The 19,113-nt window shown below is 41.5% G+C and overlaps 1 protein-coding gene across 2 annotated transcripts in view; it reads right to left on the reverse strand.

Moving 5' to 3' along the window:
* Positions 1–19,113, reverse strand: part of SLIT3 (slit guidance ligand 3) — a 798,441-nt gene that overhangs the window by 228,812 nt on the left and 550,516 nt on the right. For both annotated transcript variants that reach the window (XM_037906776.2, XM_043553076.1), the window contains 2 exons: positions 11,447–11,518; positions 3,347–3,418 (listed from right to left, as the gene is read on the reverse strand). In XM_037906776.2, coding sequence (XP_037762704.1) covers positions 3,347–3,418; positions 11,447–11,518 — 144 coding nt within the window. The remainder of the gene's footprint in view (positions 1–3,346; positions 3,419–11,446; positions 11,519–19,113) is intronic.

The raw sequence follows: 19,113 nt of genomic DNA on the forward strand, positions 1-19,113 counted from the left end.
ATTAATTCCAATTCAGGAGTCTCTCCTTGGAGTCTGTTTCTAACCTAGGAACCTATCCTTGCAACAAAGCCCATTGCCAACTATGTCCACATATCTATTCAGGGGACACCATCGTAGGGCCTAATCACATCAGCCACACTATCAGAGGCTCGTTCACCTGCACATCTACCAATGTGATATATGCCATCATGTGCCAGCAATGCCCCTCTGCCATGTACATTGGTCAAACTGGACAGTCTCTACGTAAAAGAATAAATGGACACAAATCAGACGTCAAGAATTATAACATTCAAAAACGAGTCGGAGAACACTTCAGTCTCTTTGGTCACTCGATTACAGACCTAAAAGTGGCAATTCTTCAACAAAAAACCTTCAAAAACAGATTCCAACCAGAGACTGCTGAATTGGAATTAATTTGCAAACTGGATACAATTAATTTAGGCTTGAATAAAGACTGGGAATGAATTGTCATTACATAAAGTAAAACTATTTCCCCATGTTTACCCCCTCCCCGCCGCATTGTTCCTCAGACATTCTTGTCAACTGCTGGAAATGGCCCACCTTCATTATCACTACAAAAGGTTTCTCTCCCCTACACCCCGCTCTCCTGCTGGTAATAGCTCACCTTACCTGATCACTCTTCTTACAGTGTGTATGGTAACACCCATTGTTTCATGTTCTCTGTGTATATAAAATCTCCCCACTGTATTTTCCACTACATGCATCCGATGAAGTGAGCTATAGCTCACAAAAGCTTACACTCAAATAAATTTGTTAGTCTCTAAGGTGCCACAAGTACCCCTTTTCTACCAGCAGGGAGGTATCTGCAAGGGAGCCAGAAGAGACCCATGGGTAGGAAACCAGCACTCCCTACCAACCGGATGGAAAGGCCTGACTGCAGTGACCTGCGAAGAATAGCAGGAGCAAAACCTTAAGAGAGAGTTGAGTGCCCATGAGGTGTATAATAGACTAGTAAGTCTCCAGGAGGAGCCCAGGAATTTCTAGATTTTATGGATTTTTTGGATTTTAGTATTCTGTTGCCAGTCAACCTGCTATAGATCTGGTCAAATCCCACATAAGTGTTAGTAAATGATTCATTGAAAAAAAGGGATGTTCACTGAATAATGTAATTTGGCACAGTACTAGACTAGCACTGCTCAACAGGCTTGTGCTCTAGGCAAACAGATAGAATCGACTTTCAGAGTCGAGGCACCTCCACTGCTAATGCCCTGCCAAGCTGAAAGGCATTCAAGTTTAGGTAGAATTGACACAAGCCCACAAGTTGGCCTCAGCGGCTAGGGTGGCACACTGGGGTACAGGAGGGAAGCCAGAACCAAAACCATGCTCGAATGAATTCAAAATGCTTTGAATTTAACTACCTGTGTGTAAATAATTCAGTTCCTTCAGACAGCAATTAGAGCACCAGCGGTAGTGGTTGGTTTGGCTACAGATGGAGGCAAACTGAGGCACAGGCAGTGTCCAACACTGGATGAGGAAAGACCCTGCTATAGGCAACTTCCCTCCTTTTATCCTCCTTTTGCTGCTTCTGGCCAAAACTATCCCTATCTCCTTTATGTACTACTACAGCTTTAAGCCTCATCTATACTTTACCTGAACTGGTCTGGAACAGTTTTAAACCAGTTGAGGCTCATTTGGTTTAAACAGAGTTTTGGATGACAAGCCAAAGAATTCGTAGTCCCCTTACTGGTTCTGGGGGAAGTCAAAGTGTTATTGATGCATTCGAGCATGGTTTTGGTTCTGGCTTCCCTCCTGTACCCCAGTGTGCCACCCCAGCCGCTGAGGCCAACTTGTGGGCTTGTGTCAATTCTACCTAAACTTGAATGCCTTTCAGCTTGGCAGGGCATTAGCAGTGGAGGTGCCTTGACTCTGAAAGTCGATTCTGTCTGTTTGCCTAGAGCACAAGCCTGTTGAGCAGTGCTAGTCTAGTACTGTGCCAAATTACATTATTCAGTGAACATCCCTTTTTTTCAATGAATCATTTGCTAACAGTTGTGTGGGATTTGACTAGAACTATAGCAACAGGCTGACTGGCAACAGAATACTAAAATCCATAAAAGAGGCAAAGAGTCCTGTGGCACCTTATAGACTCACAGACGTATTGGAGCATAAGCTTTCGTGGGTGAAAATATTCGCCCAGGAAAGCTTATGCTCCAATACGTCTGTGAGTCTATAAGGTGCCACAGGACTCTTTGCCACTTTTACAGATCCAGACTAACACGGCTACCCCTCTGATACCTAAAATCCATAAGTTATTCAATAAATACTGGTAACAGTATATATTTTTGGCATTCTACCAGGTGTATTTAGGACACAGGACAAAGCCCATCTTTTAGTATTCTGCTTAAAGGGCTTAGTACAGTATATAGTTGAACGCTGATAAGTCTTTCTATATTTGCATTGATCAAAAAGTTACACAGGTTATTTACTAATGCTGTTCAGCACCCAGAAAATGCAGTGATAGCAGCATTTGTAAAGTGCATAAACTGTGTTTAAGCCAACTCCATAATGGCTAGGCTAGTGGTCTCTAATCCAAATTAATCTAAATTGGCTTAAACCATATTTCATATTAACTCAGGTAATGCTATTCCAAAGCTTTAGACTCCTCTTCCGACCAGGACTTCTTCCCAACACTTTGCCTTTGGTTCATTTTCCTTTGCAGCAAATGACCTTGTATTGTCCCGTCTTTGTTATTACAAGCTTCGGTGTTTTAAAACAGAACTTAAATAGAACTAGTGGTCTGAGCTGGCTAAAATACAGAAATAGTCAAACTCAACTGGAGACCATGAACAGTTTCGGTTTTCAAAAAAGAAAATATTAGTTATCGAGATTCTGTTTTCCACCTTTGGTTTCTGTAGGAAGTAATATTTTAGTCCATGTACCTTGTTGATAAAAGTAGTACTTACAGGTCAGAAATAAGAACATTTTCTTGATTGGCTGAGGTCCTTCATTTTGTAATTTGAAAAAAGGAAAAGAGAATCTGAATGCTGCTGAGAAAATGGAAGAGGGCGCTGGTGTAGAAAAGGTTTTTCCCCCAAGACCTTTATACAACCACCACAGAAAAGTGACTTTGACTTTTGGACACCAAGACAAGGTGGGCGATAAACCTACATAACCACATACAACACAGTTACAGAAAGAATACACTCATTCAAACTGTAAACTGTTCCCTCTTCAAGTCTGCGCGATCAATTTCTCATTTACGAAAGATTAGGTTCTTCACACTAGTTGATGATTGTGCACAGAAACAAAGCATCACCAGCCACCACTTACTCTATTTTTTTTTACATTCAGATTCTCCCCAAACAACTCATTCAGCTCTACTTACAACGAGGTGAGAGATTTCAAGCCATGGAATGCATCAGGAGCAATGTCAGATATTTGATTCTTGCTGATGTCTCTGTAAAGATACAGGGGGGGGAAACGACAGGTAATTTGTAAATAGGAATTTGTTGAAAAAAGTTAGATTTTTTCAGTGTAATAAGCACTTTATTACTTATTTCATCATTATTGTTGTTTATTTGTATTATCCGAGCATTTGGGAGCCCTGATCACCATGAACCCATTGTGATTGGCATTGTACAAACACAGAACACAAAGATGGTTCCTGATCCAAAGAGCTTACAACTGCAGTTTAAGATAAGGGAGAACAGATGGACACAGACAGATGGGGGAATTCAAGAAAATAATGTGACAAGATTGGTCAGCATGATAGGCCATGTTATCAGCTCAATAGTACTCTTAAGTGTTGTCAAGCTTTTAGCAGGCATCATGGCAAAGGAGAGTTTTAAGGAGGAATTGAACAATGAGGTGGCTTTGAAGTTATTTACAGAGAGCATCTTCCAAGCAGAAGGAACAGCATGGAAAAAAGCACAGCAAGGCTTGTTTGAAAATTTAACAAGTGGGCAACTGAGGCTGGTATCATTAGCTAATCAGAGGCAGGAGTCAATTTTTCCAGACTGAGACAATAGATAGGATGGCAATAGGGTATGAAAGGCTATGAAAGTGAAGACAAGTAGTTTATGTGTAATGCAGTAGAGAAGGGGGCACAGTGGAGGGATACAAAGAGAGGGGTGACATGGTCAAAGCAATGGGCTAGAAAAATGAGCTCTACAGTAGCATGCTGAATGGATATGAGCAGGACAAGACTGTATTTGTCAAGGCCAGAGAAGATGATGTTGCGGTAATCAAGATGAAAGATAGTGACAGCCTGGACAAGAATTTTAGCTTCATAAACAAAACCAAACGTGTTAGCCCTGTTTAGGGTTAATCATCGGTTAGAGTAGACAACCATCCTAAGAAATGTAGCACTGGGTTAACAGATAAGAGTCTTTCCTGTGCCAGATTTCTGTTTGGCAGTAGTGTATGCTTGTATAGGGGAATAGATCAGCCATTTCTCTGATTTTAAAGACCAGCCTTAGTGCCACTCAGAACTGGTGCTGGGCAGTAATAAATTGTGCCACCGGTGTAAGGCTCTTAATGAACACTCTTGTCCGTTGCGGATGAGCAGAGCACATTCAACTGCACCTCTCATGCAAGGGGAACTCAGCTGAGCATTTAAACCTAGATAAAGACCCTAATTCTGCCACCAGCATGGTGTAAAGGGACCATAAATCACTACAGAATCAGGCCAAGGCGTTAGGTTTCAGTAAGGTCCCCTTCACACTCCCATTACAGCTGCGCTGGGGCATCTAGTCACAACATGCTTTCACTGTTTTAACAGAAGTTTTGAAAATGCTAGTTTGAAAAAAAACAAACAAATGAAGGCTGTAGAACAATTAGTTTGTTTGTAAATGGGACCAAATTCTATTAGATCCCTGTTAAAGACCCAGTCCATCCTTTTCTACAGGTGGGATATAAACATGTGCTGCATGCCCCAACATGGCTATGATGTCAAATCATCTTCTCCAAGGTACTTAGAACATGCCGAATGTTCAGCATATAAACTGTTCCATTGTCTTCCTTTGGAATGATAACTGCTTATATCAACACTGACTCTGTTCCATGATTGTTCAGGCTAGTACAATCCGACACGGGTAGTATTTCACATACTACATTTCCATTGTTACTCCATTTCTGCTAGAAGACATGTTCAGAACAGTGGATGGGCTTATTCAATAAACTTCATTTCAGTAGCAGTATCCTAACATCTCTTTAGGAATCTACAAGGAATAAGGTTTTCTCACAAAGCTCTTAACAAAGTGATTGATCTAATAATGTTTCCCACTACAGCTTTTTGCTTCACTTTTGTCCACTGGAGTTTCATTTTTGTGGTTTTTCTTAGGCTATACTCACCACAGTCAAGTCTGCTAAAGAAGAACCCCTTTCATTCCCCTCTGAAATCTGTTTAGGAAATCAGTTAACGTTGACTGCCCTTTGTGTCTAGACAGTAAGATGCAAATAGCAGCCTTCATAGAAATAGCCAAATTTCTTGGCACAAAGTTTGTACTATGGCATCTATCCAGGAATATTTCTGAACCCATTACAATGGAGCAGAGCAATGTGATAGATCAGAACCCTAACATCTGAAAGGGGAACCCTATTTTGGAATCAAACATCTCAGTGCAGCCTGTTTCTGTATATATCACATTTTGATTCAAACAGAAGATTTTGTCCCACCTCCCCCTCTCCAATTTAGGATGTTAATCTGGGTATAACTAATGGTGCCTGAACCTGCATAAATAGCATGCTGGGAGATGACATTCACCCACCTCTTGCGGATGTGGTATGATCAGCATTAGAAGATAATTAGACACATTATTTCCTTTCCATTAGAGCCAAGGCTCCAGTGCTGTTACTTAGATAGCACGGCTTAATCTCCTCCTGCCTTGATTGAGGCACAGGATTCAATTAAGATTTTGCTCTTCTTTTTGTTTCCTTTCTATGGCCTGCTGTTTTGTGGTAAGTTCACTCCACTCTAGTGCTTGATTTACATCAAGAAAGAGCGGGTACACGCTTTCCTAACCTTTCATTACTAAGTCAGTTTAGGTCACAGAGCACAAACTTCCATGGTTTTGGATATCACTAGAATCACTGAGTGGAACTGCAGCTCTTTAGCTGGGAATTTAATAGACTGATCAGGATTCCATCTAGGCAGAGAATTCATTAACCATCTCAAAGTCTCATCTCCTTATGCCCATGACAACACATAAATGATTTACTTTTTGACAAGGCTCATAAACACACTCTTGAGCAGTGGTGGGCAACCTTCAGCCTGTGGGCCGGATGCGGCCCATCATGGTAATCTGCTGGCGGGCCGCAAGACAGTGTTGATATTGACCGTCCGCAGGCACGGCCGCCCGCAGCCACCAGTGGCCACGGTTCACCGTTCCCGGCCAATGGGAGCTGCGAGAAGCGGTGCAGGCTGCAGGGATGTGCTGGCAGCTGCTTCCCGCAGTTCCCAGTGGCCAGGAACAGCAAACTGCAGCCACTGGGAGCTGCGGGCAGCCATGCCTGCGGATGGTTAATGTAAACACTGTCTCGCGGCCAGCCAGTGGATTACCCTGCCGGGCCACATGGATTGCCCACCACTGCTCTTGAGGGTGACTGCATGCAGCTGCTGTATAGGAGTGCAAATCGCTTCTATCTCTGCAGCAGGGTAGAAGGAATATCTTGTGCTTCTTGTAGAGCATATAAAGATGATTTAAGTTTCTTTACTGCCCTCTGTAAGAGCTTTTGAGACAAACTACTGAATAATGTTTAGAGCTGGTTGAAAAATGAAAAACGAACAAACCCACAATTCATAAAATAATTTGAGAAACAGTCATATTGCAACATTAGTTGGATGGGTGTGAAACTTTGTGACCTGTTTATTGTTAAGATGAAAAGTGTTAATGTTAAATATCAGAAAGAAGTGCAGTTATATTGTTATAGCCACACCTTTCTGGGTGCTGGAGTCCTCAGTCTTGTGCCCAAAATGCACCTGAGAAGCACAGGTAAAATAGTAGGAGATGGCTTAGTGATGTTTCTATAAATTTTCAAATCCCTAGACTATGCAACCATATATTTGACTACTAGAAGGGTGAAATCTTCCTTCTGAGCTAGATAAATTGAGCTGCAGTAGTTAACCATGTGTGGAGGCATGAATAACTGTACTGAGGTCCATGACAGATGAAAGGTTGCAACCAAGAGAAGATGGCATAAGTTCTCTTGGCTACTGCTGCTACCTGAACATCCAGAGGCAGTTAAGGATCCGCTCTAAATAGTGAGTTTTAACTAAAGGCAAGCATAACTTCTCAATCCACGGAACAGCTATAACTTTTTCCCTCTCCTCAGGATGTTGTCCTCATCCCACCTGTCTTATTTAGATTGAGCCTCAGCTAACCAGCTCTAACTCAAGGTCTAATCTTAGCCACACACTGGGAAACAAAAACTTCACCATCTTTTAGGAAACTGAGCTAAGTACCGTCAAAATACTGAAATAGTCCTTTTCCCCTAACATCCTCACATGTACACTGAACAGCAGAAGAAGTAGGATAGAACCTTCTGGTACTCCACAGCACTAGCATAATATCACCCTCTGATTGCTTTCAGAGAAGGAATGGAGGAACTTTTGTTCTCCTTGGTATACTCTTAGGATCCCCAGACATGTTATTAATCCCTCTGATATCAAAGGCTCCTGCCATTTCTAAAGAATCAGCATGAACAAATGCACTTTTCTCCACATTAGAAGGTCATCAGCCAATGAAGCCAGCACAGTCTCCATGTCATTCCATAACTAGGTCTAACAGCAGAGAGAAAGGAGCTAAGAAAATCTGAAGACTTCTGATGATTCCAGAGCTGTCTAATTGTAATCTGCTCAACACTATCTCCCAAAATATTAAGATTAGAGACATGACTGGTGAGCCTTTTAGTATTAAGAGCGAGTTTCTTGACCACAGTTCATGCTTGTATTAGTAATACTAGCATCTTGCAGTCCCAAATGGAGATGGCAATAACCACCAACAGTAATGGAACAAATAGATCTCCACTAGATTTCACAAACCCTGGTGAGCACTGGTCCAGATTACAGATGCTCACTGTCCCACAACAATTCTGAACCTCACTAAAGAGACAGAAGCAACGTTACAGCAGAGAAATGTCACATTTATCCTACCACACACTGACAAGGACATCTCTTGATCTCCATAGAAGCCATCTCTTCAGTGTCAATAAAATGTGTGAAGCACTTGGGGATTTCCTTGCTAAAAGTGGATAAATAATGTTAAATTAACATCTGGCATAATGGTTTACTGTCTCACTGTCATGGCAGGAATAGTAATAAAGCTGTGTAGAATCAGAACTGCAATAAAGGCTGTCTTTCCCATATGTACATTTATATACATTTGTAAATTGCAAAGACCTATTTTTAATGATACTACTTAACAGTATTTTCAAGAATAATCTCAAAGCCTATGCCAACAGTGCTTCAAAAGCCTATTAATGTAACTTGCTAATGGAATTCTTGCACACAAAACCTTTACTGTTATCCTTTTCATAATAAGCATCACTGCGCATTGTCCTGAATGGTTAGGGAAAAAAGCATCATTTTCTATATCTTGACAGTTGGAAGGCACCAATCATGAAAACATAAATAACAATAAAGGATCATCAAGTTCTAATATTACTAATACCTCAGAAAAAAATTAAAATAGTAACAAATAATGAAAGAGTTACAGGTTATTTACAATTCCTCAACTCTGGGAACTTGATGACCCTGGATTGGTGGCACAGTAACTTAACCCAATAGCCACTGTTCAACATGGGATCATGTCAAAGAGCATTAACTATTTGGTATTTCAGTTCTTATGTGAAACAATTTGACAGGATCAATCTTACTCATATCGAGCAGTCGTTCACATAAAATCCCCCACTACCCACGGTGCCTTCATGAGCAGCCTCAGCAAGGGGCCAGGGACACTGAATTAGTCCTCATCCCCAGAGGTGTCTGGTGCAGAGGAGTGTTGAGGCACATTGATGGGATGGCAAATTTAGCAGAAGCTTGTTTTACCATGATTTTGGGTTTAGTACTACTTCCAGAAGCAGACAACAATTTCCATTGCTGTGTCCGTCCAGCATCTCTCATATGAGCCTCAACTTCACGTCTGGGGAGAAATATATATATACCTCCAAATTCTGCTCTTTTACTATTGATGTAAATCTAGGGCAGCTATATTGAACATAATAGATTAGGGTTCTTTTAGATTTATACAGCCTAGAATATTTGTTTCGAAAACCAACCTAATTTGGATACTTAAGAAAACAAGGGCATACAATATATTGTTACAAAAGTTCAAACCCCTCTTGTAAGAACCATCTCTCCTGCCCAACCAATGGTAACTAAATTAAAGTGATGCAAACAGACAGGGTGACCATATTTCCCTATGCTGAATATAAGACACCTGGTAAAATTACTTGTATTCAAGCGAGTTCAGCGGCAATCGACCAGAACTATGCAGTACAAACATTCAAATTAACATCAAATTGACTGAGCCCCTATTAAAAAGAATCCAAGTAGGCAGTACTTCTTTTTATTTACCTTATCTTTAAGGCTTTAGGGTTCACACAGGGAGGGGTCATACACACACACTGGGAGAGGTGACATACCCACATTCCCGTTCACCTCTCTCACACAGGGGAGAACTGACCCTCCTTGCTTGGCGCTCTCCACCCTCCATTCCTGGCTGGGCCACTGGGACGGTCCCGCCTCTCCTATTACCTGGCACCGCATCTTCCTGAGGCAACATGTGGGGAGGGGGCATGCAGGGTCACACGAACCCCTCCAGATTTCTGCCAGAGTTCACACCAGAATGTGGCCATCAGCAGTCTTTCAGCACTGTGTGGGAGGGAAGGGACAGGAGCTGCTTCCAGCCACAGGGGAGTTTGGGGGCAGGATGACCTGGCCCATGTCTTTGCAGGACTCATTTCTTCCCCCACTAACTTCCCCTCCCTGTGACGGGAAGTAGCTTGTCTCTTCCTGCCGCACAGTGTCGAAAGGCAGCTAGAAGACATGGCTGCTGCTGCTGGTCACCGACATAACCCAGCTGCCTCCTCTTCCCCGGCTACAGTGCGGGCAGGAAGAGATTAAGCCCTAAAGATGCATTGTGCACCAGGGCCCAGGGAATCTTACTGCAGGGGCTTCAGCAAACCTGGCTAGAGAAGTGGCTCAGCAGGGGAGGGTGCCTAGGAGATGGAGCAGCCCCACGCTCTCTGGGGGCAGGACCCAGGGCAGTGGGGGTCAAGGTGAAGAGGGTGCGAAGCCCTTGTCCGGGGGGCTGCTGTGGACCCTGCAGGGTCGGGGCACGAACAGGCTGGAAATCGCTTCCGCCACTCCCTCACCACTCCAGAGCTTAGCTGACGGGTGGAGAAGCTTCCCCGTGCCAGCGCTGTGTGTGGCTATGGCACACACAGGGCTCAGCTCCTCATAGTCAGTCCCTGGGCCGGGCTTTCCTGGGGCGCTGGCCTAGCCAGAGACAGTGAGGGAAGGAAAAGCCTGCCGGCCACGCTGTTGCTGAACTGAGCATTCTGACCAGGCGCTGGTTCTCTGCGCAATGCTGGGAATAGGACACGCGCTGCTGGGGGAGATAGGGAGGAGCAGCGGCGCTGGAGGGACGGGGTGAAGGGGCAAAGCAGGGAGAGGACAGTGATAGGGGGAGCATGTAAATGGCTGATGGGTGGGCAGCATTGGCGGCACATAACTGGCTACTGCCTGGCACCTGCCTGCACTCACCAGTGACTACAGCTTGCAGCCAGTGCCGGCTGGAAACAGGACGGAGGGTGGGGCCATGCTGGCCAAGAGCCGGCACGCAGCAAAGGGCTACGCTGACAGACCAGCAGGAGGATCAGCCAGCCCCATGCACTGCAGCTTTGCCCCACCACCAGCCTTGCACACCCACCCCCATCGTCGGCCACTGGACCCCCCACTCACTGCTGGTGGGCAGGAGGCTGGCGAGCAGGGATCCAGCCAGCAGCAGGACCCATCAGTACTGATGGGGGAAGACAGAAAATATGGGATAATTTGTCCATTTTTAAGAAAAAGTTGGGACAACTGCAGAAGGGCTTAAAAACAGGACTGTCCCTTTAAAAACGGGACATCTGCTCACCCTACAAATAGATTTCTGAATGCAGAAGAGAAAATAATTATAACTCAAAATCTTGTCTGAGGAAAGGAATTCAATGTTTGGAAAGAAATAAAGGGGACAACAATTAATTACTTCATATGCTACACAATAGAGAAATGAATCTGCATGTTATTAAGGATTTCATGTACTGTTAAGCATCCTGGGCCAATTCCATGCTGCTTTATACTTTGAAAAAGAGTTTATCTATACAATCCTCAGTAGTTTCAACACAGAATTTGGTCTTTTATTTGAAAAATAAAGAAGATAAAGTTCAAAATAGTACAAGCTACAAGTATCACTCTTACATGTAGTCTTATTTTTAAACTTACATTCTCTTAAGTTTCTTGTACTGGGAAAAAGCTCCAGTGGGAATTGTTTTGATGGAATTCTGTTCCAAGCGTCTAAAAACAAACAGAGTAATATAAACATTAAATATAAGATTGTAACGCAGGAATAACATTAAATGTTATAACTTTTTTTGTACAAAAATATAAAACTATATTTGAAACAGATTTTCTTTGGAAAGCCACTAAAATTCAGCAAATAGCTTTTTTAGGAAACAAATTCATCTTCCTGACTAACCAAATTTCGACCAAAAAAAGAAAACCCAATTACGAAGTATGTCACAGTAAGATGGTAAATTTAGTTCTGTGGGAGCTAAGCTCACTTTGTCCTTTCTCAAGATAGACACATTGCAAATCACCACCTGCATCTTCAGGGCCAACCGAATTAACAGAAGATTTCTGATGTATATTGTAATATTTCTCACTTAGGATAAGGTAAAAAAATATCATTTCCCTCCATGTACAAAGCAGTTATTACAAAAGGATGGCAAATTTCCACCTCAAAGAGGTTGCTCTATTATTCTTCTCTGAAGTAGATAAAGGATGCTTTCAAGCTGAGATCTAAGACAATACTTTTTATGCATATGTCCACAACTCCCAATATAGTTACTTAAGATAGAATTTGGTCTGCAGTGTCAGACCACTAGACCTTGTTCTCTCATGGATAAGTAGATCTGTTTGTAAAGCATGGGGGTAAAAGCAAGGAACTCTTAAGTTCTAGACCTGGCTATGTCATTAACTCACTGTGTCACTTTTATAGACAAGGCCTTATAAATAACTTCTGTATCAGTTTTCCCATTCGTAATTTGGGAATAATAATGCCTTATTATCTACCTCACATAGGTGTTGCAAGGATTAGTATCTATTTGTGATATACTTTGAAAAAAGAAAATGCTATATAAAAAGCATAAGGTTTTTTGCCTCTTTTGATGCCACTCAAGAAATAAAAGGAGAGGTCCCAAGAGATGAAACAAAACACTTTTTTCACTACCTTAGAATACTAGGGTCTATTTTTAATGCCATATACAGAGAGGTATCCTATATAAAACACTATGGATGAGATTAACAGTAAAATAAAACACACAAGATTGACTGAGGAATATAAAATTTAAATGAGTTTCTGAAATATTTTTTCATAAAAAAGTTTCTAAGTAGATATTTTAAAAGGTTCCCATAATCCTCAAGAACAGGCCTTGTGATCTCACAGGTTAATAATAAAAGTGAATCCCAATAAGCTAAACTCAAAATACTCAACTTATGTTATCAAAAATTCTTATATCCAAATCTGACACTGGCATTGAAGCCTACTAAGCCTCTATTTTACAAAAAGAAAAAAGAAAAAAGAAAAGAAAAGAAAAGAAGATTTTTTCCAAGAACTTCATAAAATCCTGAGTTTTGACTATGTTGGCATGGTCACCAATCGCTCTTGTTGGAAATGGTAGAGAGTTGAAATACAAAAGCATCTCACCGACCCCAAAGGGGCCAAGGCAACCCAACACACTCCTTTCTTTAAAAGAAAACATGGTGATAGGTACTTAAGAAAACAACTCCCTGAGATGACATGGAGTTAATCAGCATTGATTACTGCTGCAACCACATGGAAGAGAGAAACAAAAACGTGAAAGTATGAGTATGGAGATAAAATGCAGTGCAGCAAGAAGGTGAAGCATGTGTGTCTTAAAGGACTGCAGGAGAATGAAGAGGGAGCTTATGAAGCCTATAGCTCTTTGCTTCAGAGAATATCCTCCAAATGATCAGTGCCTGCAATGAGTAAACAAAAATCCCACTTCCCCCAATGCATTTTCACTATTTTGGCTGTTTTACAGGAAACAGTTTAGTGGAACTGAAGAGCAAATAAAACAATGAGTATGTAGTCATTGCCATTAAACTTTACTGATACCATACCTATTTTGTGGATCCATTATCTCACTTAATTATCTCAATTATTCTGTGATTTAAGTCTATGTATAAGATTTCCCTCCCAGTTAGTCCTAAATAGTATGGTACGCACATGCACTGGATTGCAGGGGAATAAACAGCGAAATGCAAATTGCTGCGGATATCAGCACACTGGTGTTTTAGTGTGCATGTGCTACCCAGACTTGCAACAGACGTTTTCTAGACATTCGGAGGTCAACTTTTCAGTGAAGCCTTTTGCATTACAAACTCACAAAAGTTTGCCTGTGCACTAATTTCTATGAACAAAGTCTGGAGTTGTGTGCCAACTACCACTTTGCAGATACAAATTGGGGTTTCACATGCTTAAGAGGTGCATATCTATTTCCACAGGAGCAATCAATTGAACAGAATTGCAAGATGAGGTTAGCCTGGGTGAAAACTTGGCCCTGTATTAATAATTCTTTAAAGTACACAGGAAAATGTCACATAGAGAACAAAAGCAATGATATGTAAAAGATACCAACTCTCCTCCCTCTGCTTCCCCAACATGTACACACCCCAAATTGCAATCACTAGGGATTAAAGCCCACACCTCCTGCAAATGTGAAAAATAAATAACCTAAAGGAGGACAGAGTGGGGGAAAGAAAGAGAAATTAGGATGCCAGAGGGCTGTCTCACAGGGAGTTGGCCAGTAACACTCAGAAGCAGCATTGAGTTCTTCACCACTCACCACAAATGAGGAGCAGATGGCCTGTGATGAAAATAGATGGTCAAGGGTGGTATCACATGCCGCTGTATTTTCAGTTTAGTTCCGCAATAAGCTCTTGATTTTATTTAATTTTTAAGAAGTCCTTTCCGTGGGGTTCTAGGCCGAACAGATGATGCTTAGTGGGCCCTATCATGATAATGAGGTCATGCAAGTAGAGCGTGTAGATTCCAAATTTGCCACAAAGCACAGTCAACATTTACTATATAATATTAAAAGGCGTAATTGCAAAATATGAAGTAGAAACTTGGGCTTTACAATTTCTTTATTCATAAATGCATGTTATGGAACTGTGGGTACAAGCTGAAAATGGCAATTCATTTTTATATCATTAGAAATGTGAAAAACGTAAGTGATTCACATTACTAGTTTGTACTTCTACCCTGCCTGACCTCACTAGCTAGGCAACATGCGTACAGTCAGTATTAGATGGGAGATATCCAAGGAACAATTAGGTTCTGTCAGAAGAACATTAGGTGCTGATGGTTCTGAGAGGTCACTCTTCACCCTGAGCCAGTGCTGACTCACCATGGAATAATGGGGAACAGTGCTGCTAGCAAGCACAATCTTTCAAATGAGATGGAAAATGGAGGTTCTTACCAGATCATGTAACACTTTGCACCCCTCAAAAAAAAAAAAAAAAAAAAAAGTGTGTGGTAACCTGTACATCCTGGTTAAATTCTATTTTAAGAGTAGAGCTTGGCAGAATGAAATCGATCTAATTTGCATCTTCAGGTAGACAGCATTCTTTAGCCCATGTCCTAGTGTGTTGGCTGGTGTTGCTGTATGTTGTTAAAGAGCAACTTTTTTTCTGCCGCAGAGGAGACAGATTTCAGTGGTTGGTGAAGGAATATTAGGAAACAATTTTTGAGAGGCATTCTGAGATCTTCTGATGAAAGATGCAAGCACAAAATAATAATCTGTATTGGCTATTTGAACCCTTTCCCCCCTGTTCTAGATTTCTGTAGTTTGGATTTGAAGTCAAAATGTAAAAGTAAATAGTTGGAAAATAAAGAAAAAATTTCAGGAAAATTTATTTCCATTCTTCATCCAAATTTCATTTTCACTAACATTTTGCAACCAGCTGTATTTAAAGACACAGCACCGAACAAGTGGAATCCGTGAGAACACACTGTAAAGACTGATGGAATAAACTGACTCTATATGAAAGGTACTGTTCAACCTTCTCATGGGCTTTTGCTCATCCATTCAGTTATCCTCTTCATTCTGCCATGTCAGCTGCTGCCTGAGAACACCATTCATACTGCCCACATGTATTCTAGATGCTGCACTTCCCCCTTCTGACATGAAACAGTGTTGTGTCTGCCTTTGGAAGTTTTACTTTTAAAGCTTCAGTGACAGTGGATGTCAAAGGACAAAAGCAATTTCCTTTATTCCCTCTAATAAAGTATCAGAGCCTGGAAAACGCAGAACGCCTGATGGATTCAAATACATTTTTTTTTTCTAATAGCGTGACATGGGAGAAGATCTTTTTGATTTTTAAATGACTTTGTGGCACTAAGAGCAGATAGTAAACAAAACAGTTAGAAAAAGCAAGGGGGAAAGGATGCACTTAAAGGTGACAAATAATCCTCTGACAAAGAATAAGCACTCAAAATCCCATCCTAATCCATCTCAAGGTTCACTAGGGTGCAAATCTTTTCAAATCTCATCTGGTGCTTACACTACTCAAACACATGCAGGAAAACACAAAAAGATAAAAAACAATCACCTAACGCAGCTTTCTTAGAGCCAGATCACATTCTTTGGAGTGACAAAGCCATTTGTCTTGAAGAGTAATGCCCATTACAGAGTGGGGGAGACAGCCATATTAATTTGGGCCTCAGCTATCTCATTTTCATGGGGGGAAAAAAGAATTTGTTACTTGGCTTGCTAATGGAGCAGTTTGCTAGCAATTTTCCCATTTCAAACAACATCTCAGCCGCTAATGTGTAATGGTTTGTCAAGTCTACCCATAACACAGACAAATCACTAGCTTGGGAAAAAAGAGAGAGAGGGAGCGAAACATCAGTACTGATAATTCTTAGCTGTCAAATGAATAGAGTCTACAAATGAGACAGCCACGGTCTATTAACAGTGTTGTTGTGCTGTGCTTGAGATGTGTCAGAAAATGTCCCTTCTGCAAGAGGCATCCATGAACGTCCCTGCTGGGAGAGCATAAAGTAACGTACAACAGCCAAAGTACTCAATGGGTCATGTCGCTCTGCTTCAATGGCTAAGGTTCTTACAGGCTTGCACCATTTGAGTGGCCAAGAGCTGAAAGAAATATCTGGTAGAAAAAGAGGGGCACCAGTACCTTGCTAGTTCTCATTTGTCTGACAGGATACATAGAGCCTATTCAAAGGTCATCGGGAAGGTGTTAGTCCTCTGTCCTTGGCTGGAGGAAGGATAGCCTATCCTGAGTGCAAGGATTTGCAGGGTAGCAAGTCAAGGTCAGTAGTGGGAAATTACTTAATTCCTCCCAGTGGGATGTGCTGTGAAGAGTTGTGGACTGGGAATAGCAGTGTCAGGGAGGAAGGTGGGGGATATCTAGGTAGCATCAGAAACCCAATGAGAAGTGTGATTCCTCTTGATACTTGAGTAAGGTGAGATGCATTTTAAAAGTTGCCACACCTTATGCTTGGGACTTTGATGAAGGAAGTCTGCTGAATTTGTTTGGCCCGTAACAGGAACTGGTCAGGCATCAGGTTTACTCTTCTGTTTGATTACAGAGGTGTTGAAACAGGACCTAGGTCTGCTAAACCCTTTCCTGCCTTGAATGGCCTGTCACACTCTGCAACATTAGTTCCATTATAATTACACTAACTTATCCCTAGGTTGCTGTATCAAAGTATGTACCAATAGGTAAGCACTATGTAAAATGCACTGTGGTTATGAAAAAATACTGCTTTGCATTTACCCTATCAGTAACAGCTTCTTACTATGTCATTAAAGGAACAAAGTAAAATTCTATTTGTACTGAATTACTGCAGTGCACAACAAAACAATGCTAATAAGTGATTTGGACAGCATGTAAACAAAGTCTGAGGTCAAAATGCACAGTCTTGTTGCTTCAGAAGCTTTGTGGGTTGGCCCTGCTGAGTGGTGACCTTTGCCCCTCTTCTCTCCCTTCCTCATCCAAAAGCCAGCAGAAATGCTTTAATGGCTGTGTGTGTTTTGGGATACAGGAACACCAAATATTCTAAATATATCTCTTTGCACTCTCCTGTTGTTTTAAAGATTTCATTCCCTTCCTAATTGGAGCTTCTGCTACTACCATTATACAACACTGAATGTTCTCTCACTGTCTTAGGGATTTATACTGCCACCATCACCATAGTATCTGAGTGCCTTCCAACTAAAATCAATACTATTTATTATGAATCATAATGAAACCATTATTTTTCCACTGCAACCAAGGGAATTTATTTCTTCCCAACAGGACTCAAACTTTACCTTCCCACTTCATGGTTTCTTATGGGGTGGTGGAGCTGTGGTCAGCAACCTGCCCTCGCATCCTAAAACAAGAGGGCAGACAGCAACTTCCCTCCACATTCCTAGTGTTTTGTTAAGTATTGTTTTTTTAAAGAACTAGCTGATTATCTCCCATGCCCTAACCTACATCATCTTTGAGTGGTATTGAAAATCTGTCAGCTTCAAAAATTAGCCTCACAGAACTTGGATGTAATGCATACCAGAGATCAACATGTGACTTTGGATCAGAAATGATTAGACTGATAAATATCTAAGCAGTTTCTAAACACATGGACACTGCAGATTAATTCACCAACAAGTCATGTTGCTCAACTTTTACATAAGGTCTGAAACATTACAGTAATTTTAAGGAAACATGAGTTAGGTCTCAGGTATGTTCATTAGAAAACAAAAGATTGTTTACCTACATGGATTTTCATCCACTTATGCAAGTATGACCACTTCTTCCTCATTAGTTTTTCCTTTGGTTTCTCAAGGCACTTGCTCTTCTTTGTTTGCACTACTCCATTTCAACATGGCTGCAGATTTTCAGGCTTAACCCAGAGCCATGGAGCAGGATTATGAGTTTCCACCTATCAGTTCAAATCTTCCTTCAAGTGATAATGAAGAGTTGTTCACACAACTATGGGCTGTAGATTCTTCCGATCCATACTGCATCTTTAAAAAGCTAGTGATGGAATTCTTGACTGAATTTTTAACTATTTATCTAACTAAGGGCAGATTTCAGCAGCCAAAATTGCCATTGGAATTGTCAAGCCTGAAATGGTCTCTTAAAATAAATCTGTGTACACTAACCTATTTGGATAGCAATGCTCAGCAAAGAGCTCTCTAGTGTGACAGCTGACATCTTTTAGAGTAGAAACAATGTAGTTGCACTTTAAGGGCTTGTTCTGGCCTCTGGTATAGCGGTCTCTATTAAAAACTCAACAATTGGCACCATGGTATCTGCAGTTCATTGAGTCCAAGTAGATACTTATCAACAGCACTTTCACTACTAACTTGTAAATGCTGAATTTAGCAACCATTGTATGAATCCATAAGATACAACAGAGTATTTTCCATATGCTAGAGAGGAGAGGCCTCAGTCTGAATCAAGCACTTCCTTGTGTTAGGTACTCTCCAAACAGACAGGAAGACGGTCCTAATATTTCTTTTCTGCTGCTGTGCTCTGCAGTAGCTTTCTGTTTTTGAACCTAGTTTATCTAGAACATGTGGATGTGTCTTTCTTCAGAAGCAGCTGGATGACTGTGACATGCTGATACATCTGAACAAGAGGGTCCCAAACTGATGCATGTGGCAGACCCTGGATAAAATACTCTGCTCTTTGCTTTGCTTCTCAATAAATCCATCAGTGTCATGCTCTCCTGCCTCCCCAATCCATTAACCCTTTCGCCTCCAGACACCCACAGGAGTCTCAACACACCATGCTTCTGCCTCTCATGACCTCATTGAGGCTTCAATAGGTGGCTTCCCTCCCTGGAGGTTGTTCCT

This window comes from Chelonia mydas, chromosome 8 (assembly GCF_015237465.2).
Source record: "Chelonia mydas isolate rCheMyd1 chromosome 8, rCheMyd1.pri.v2, whole genome shotgun sequence".
NCBI classification, from domain to species: Eukaryota; Metazoa; Chordata; order Testudines; family Cheloniidae; genus Chelonia; species Chelonia mydas.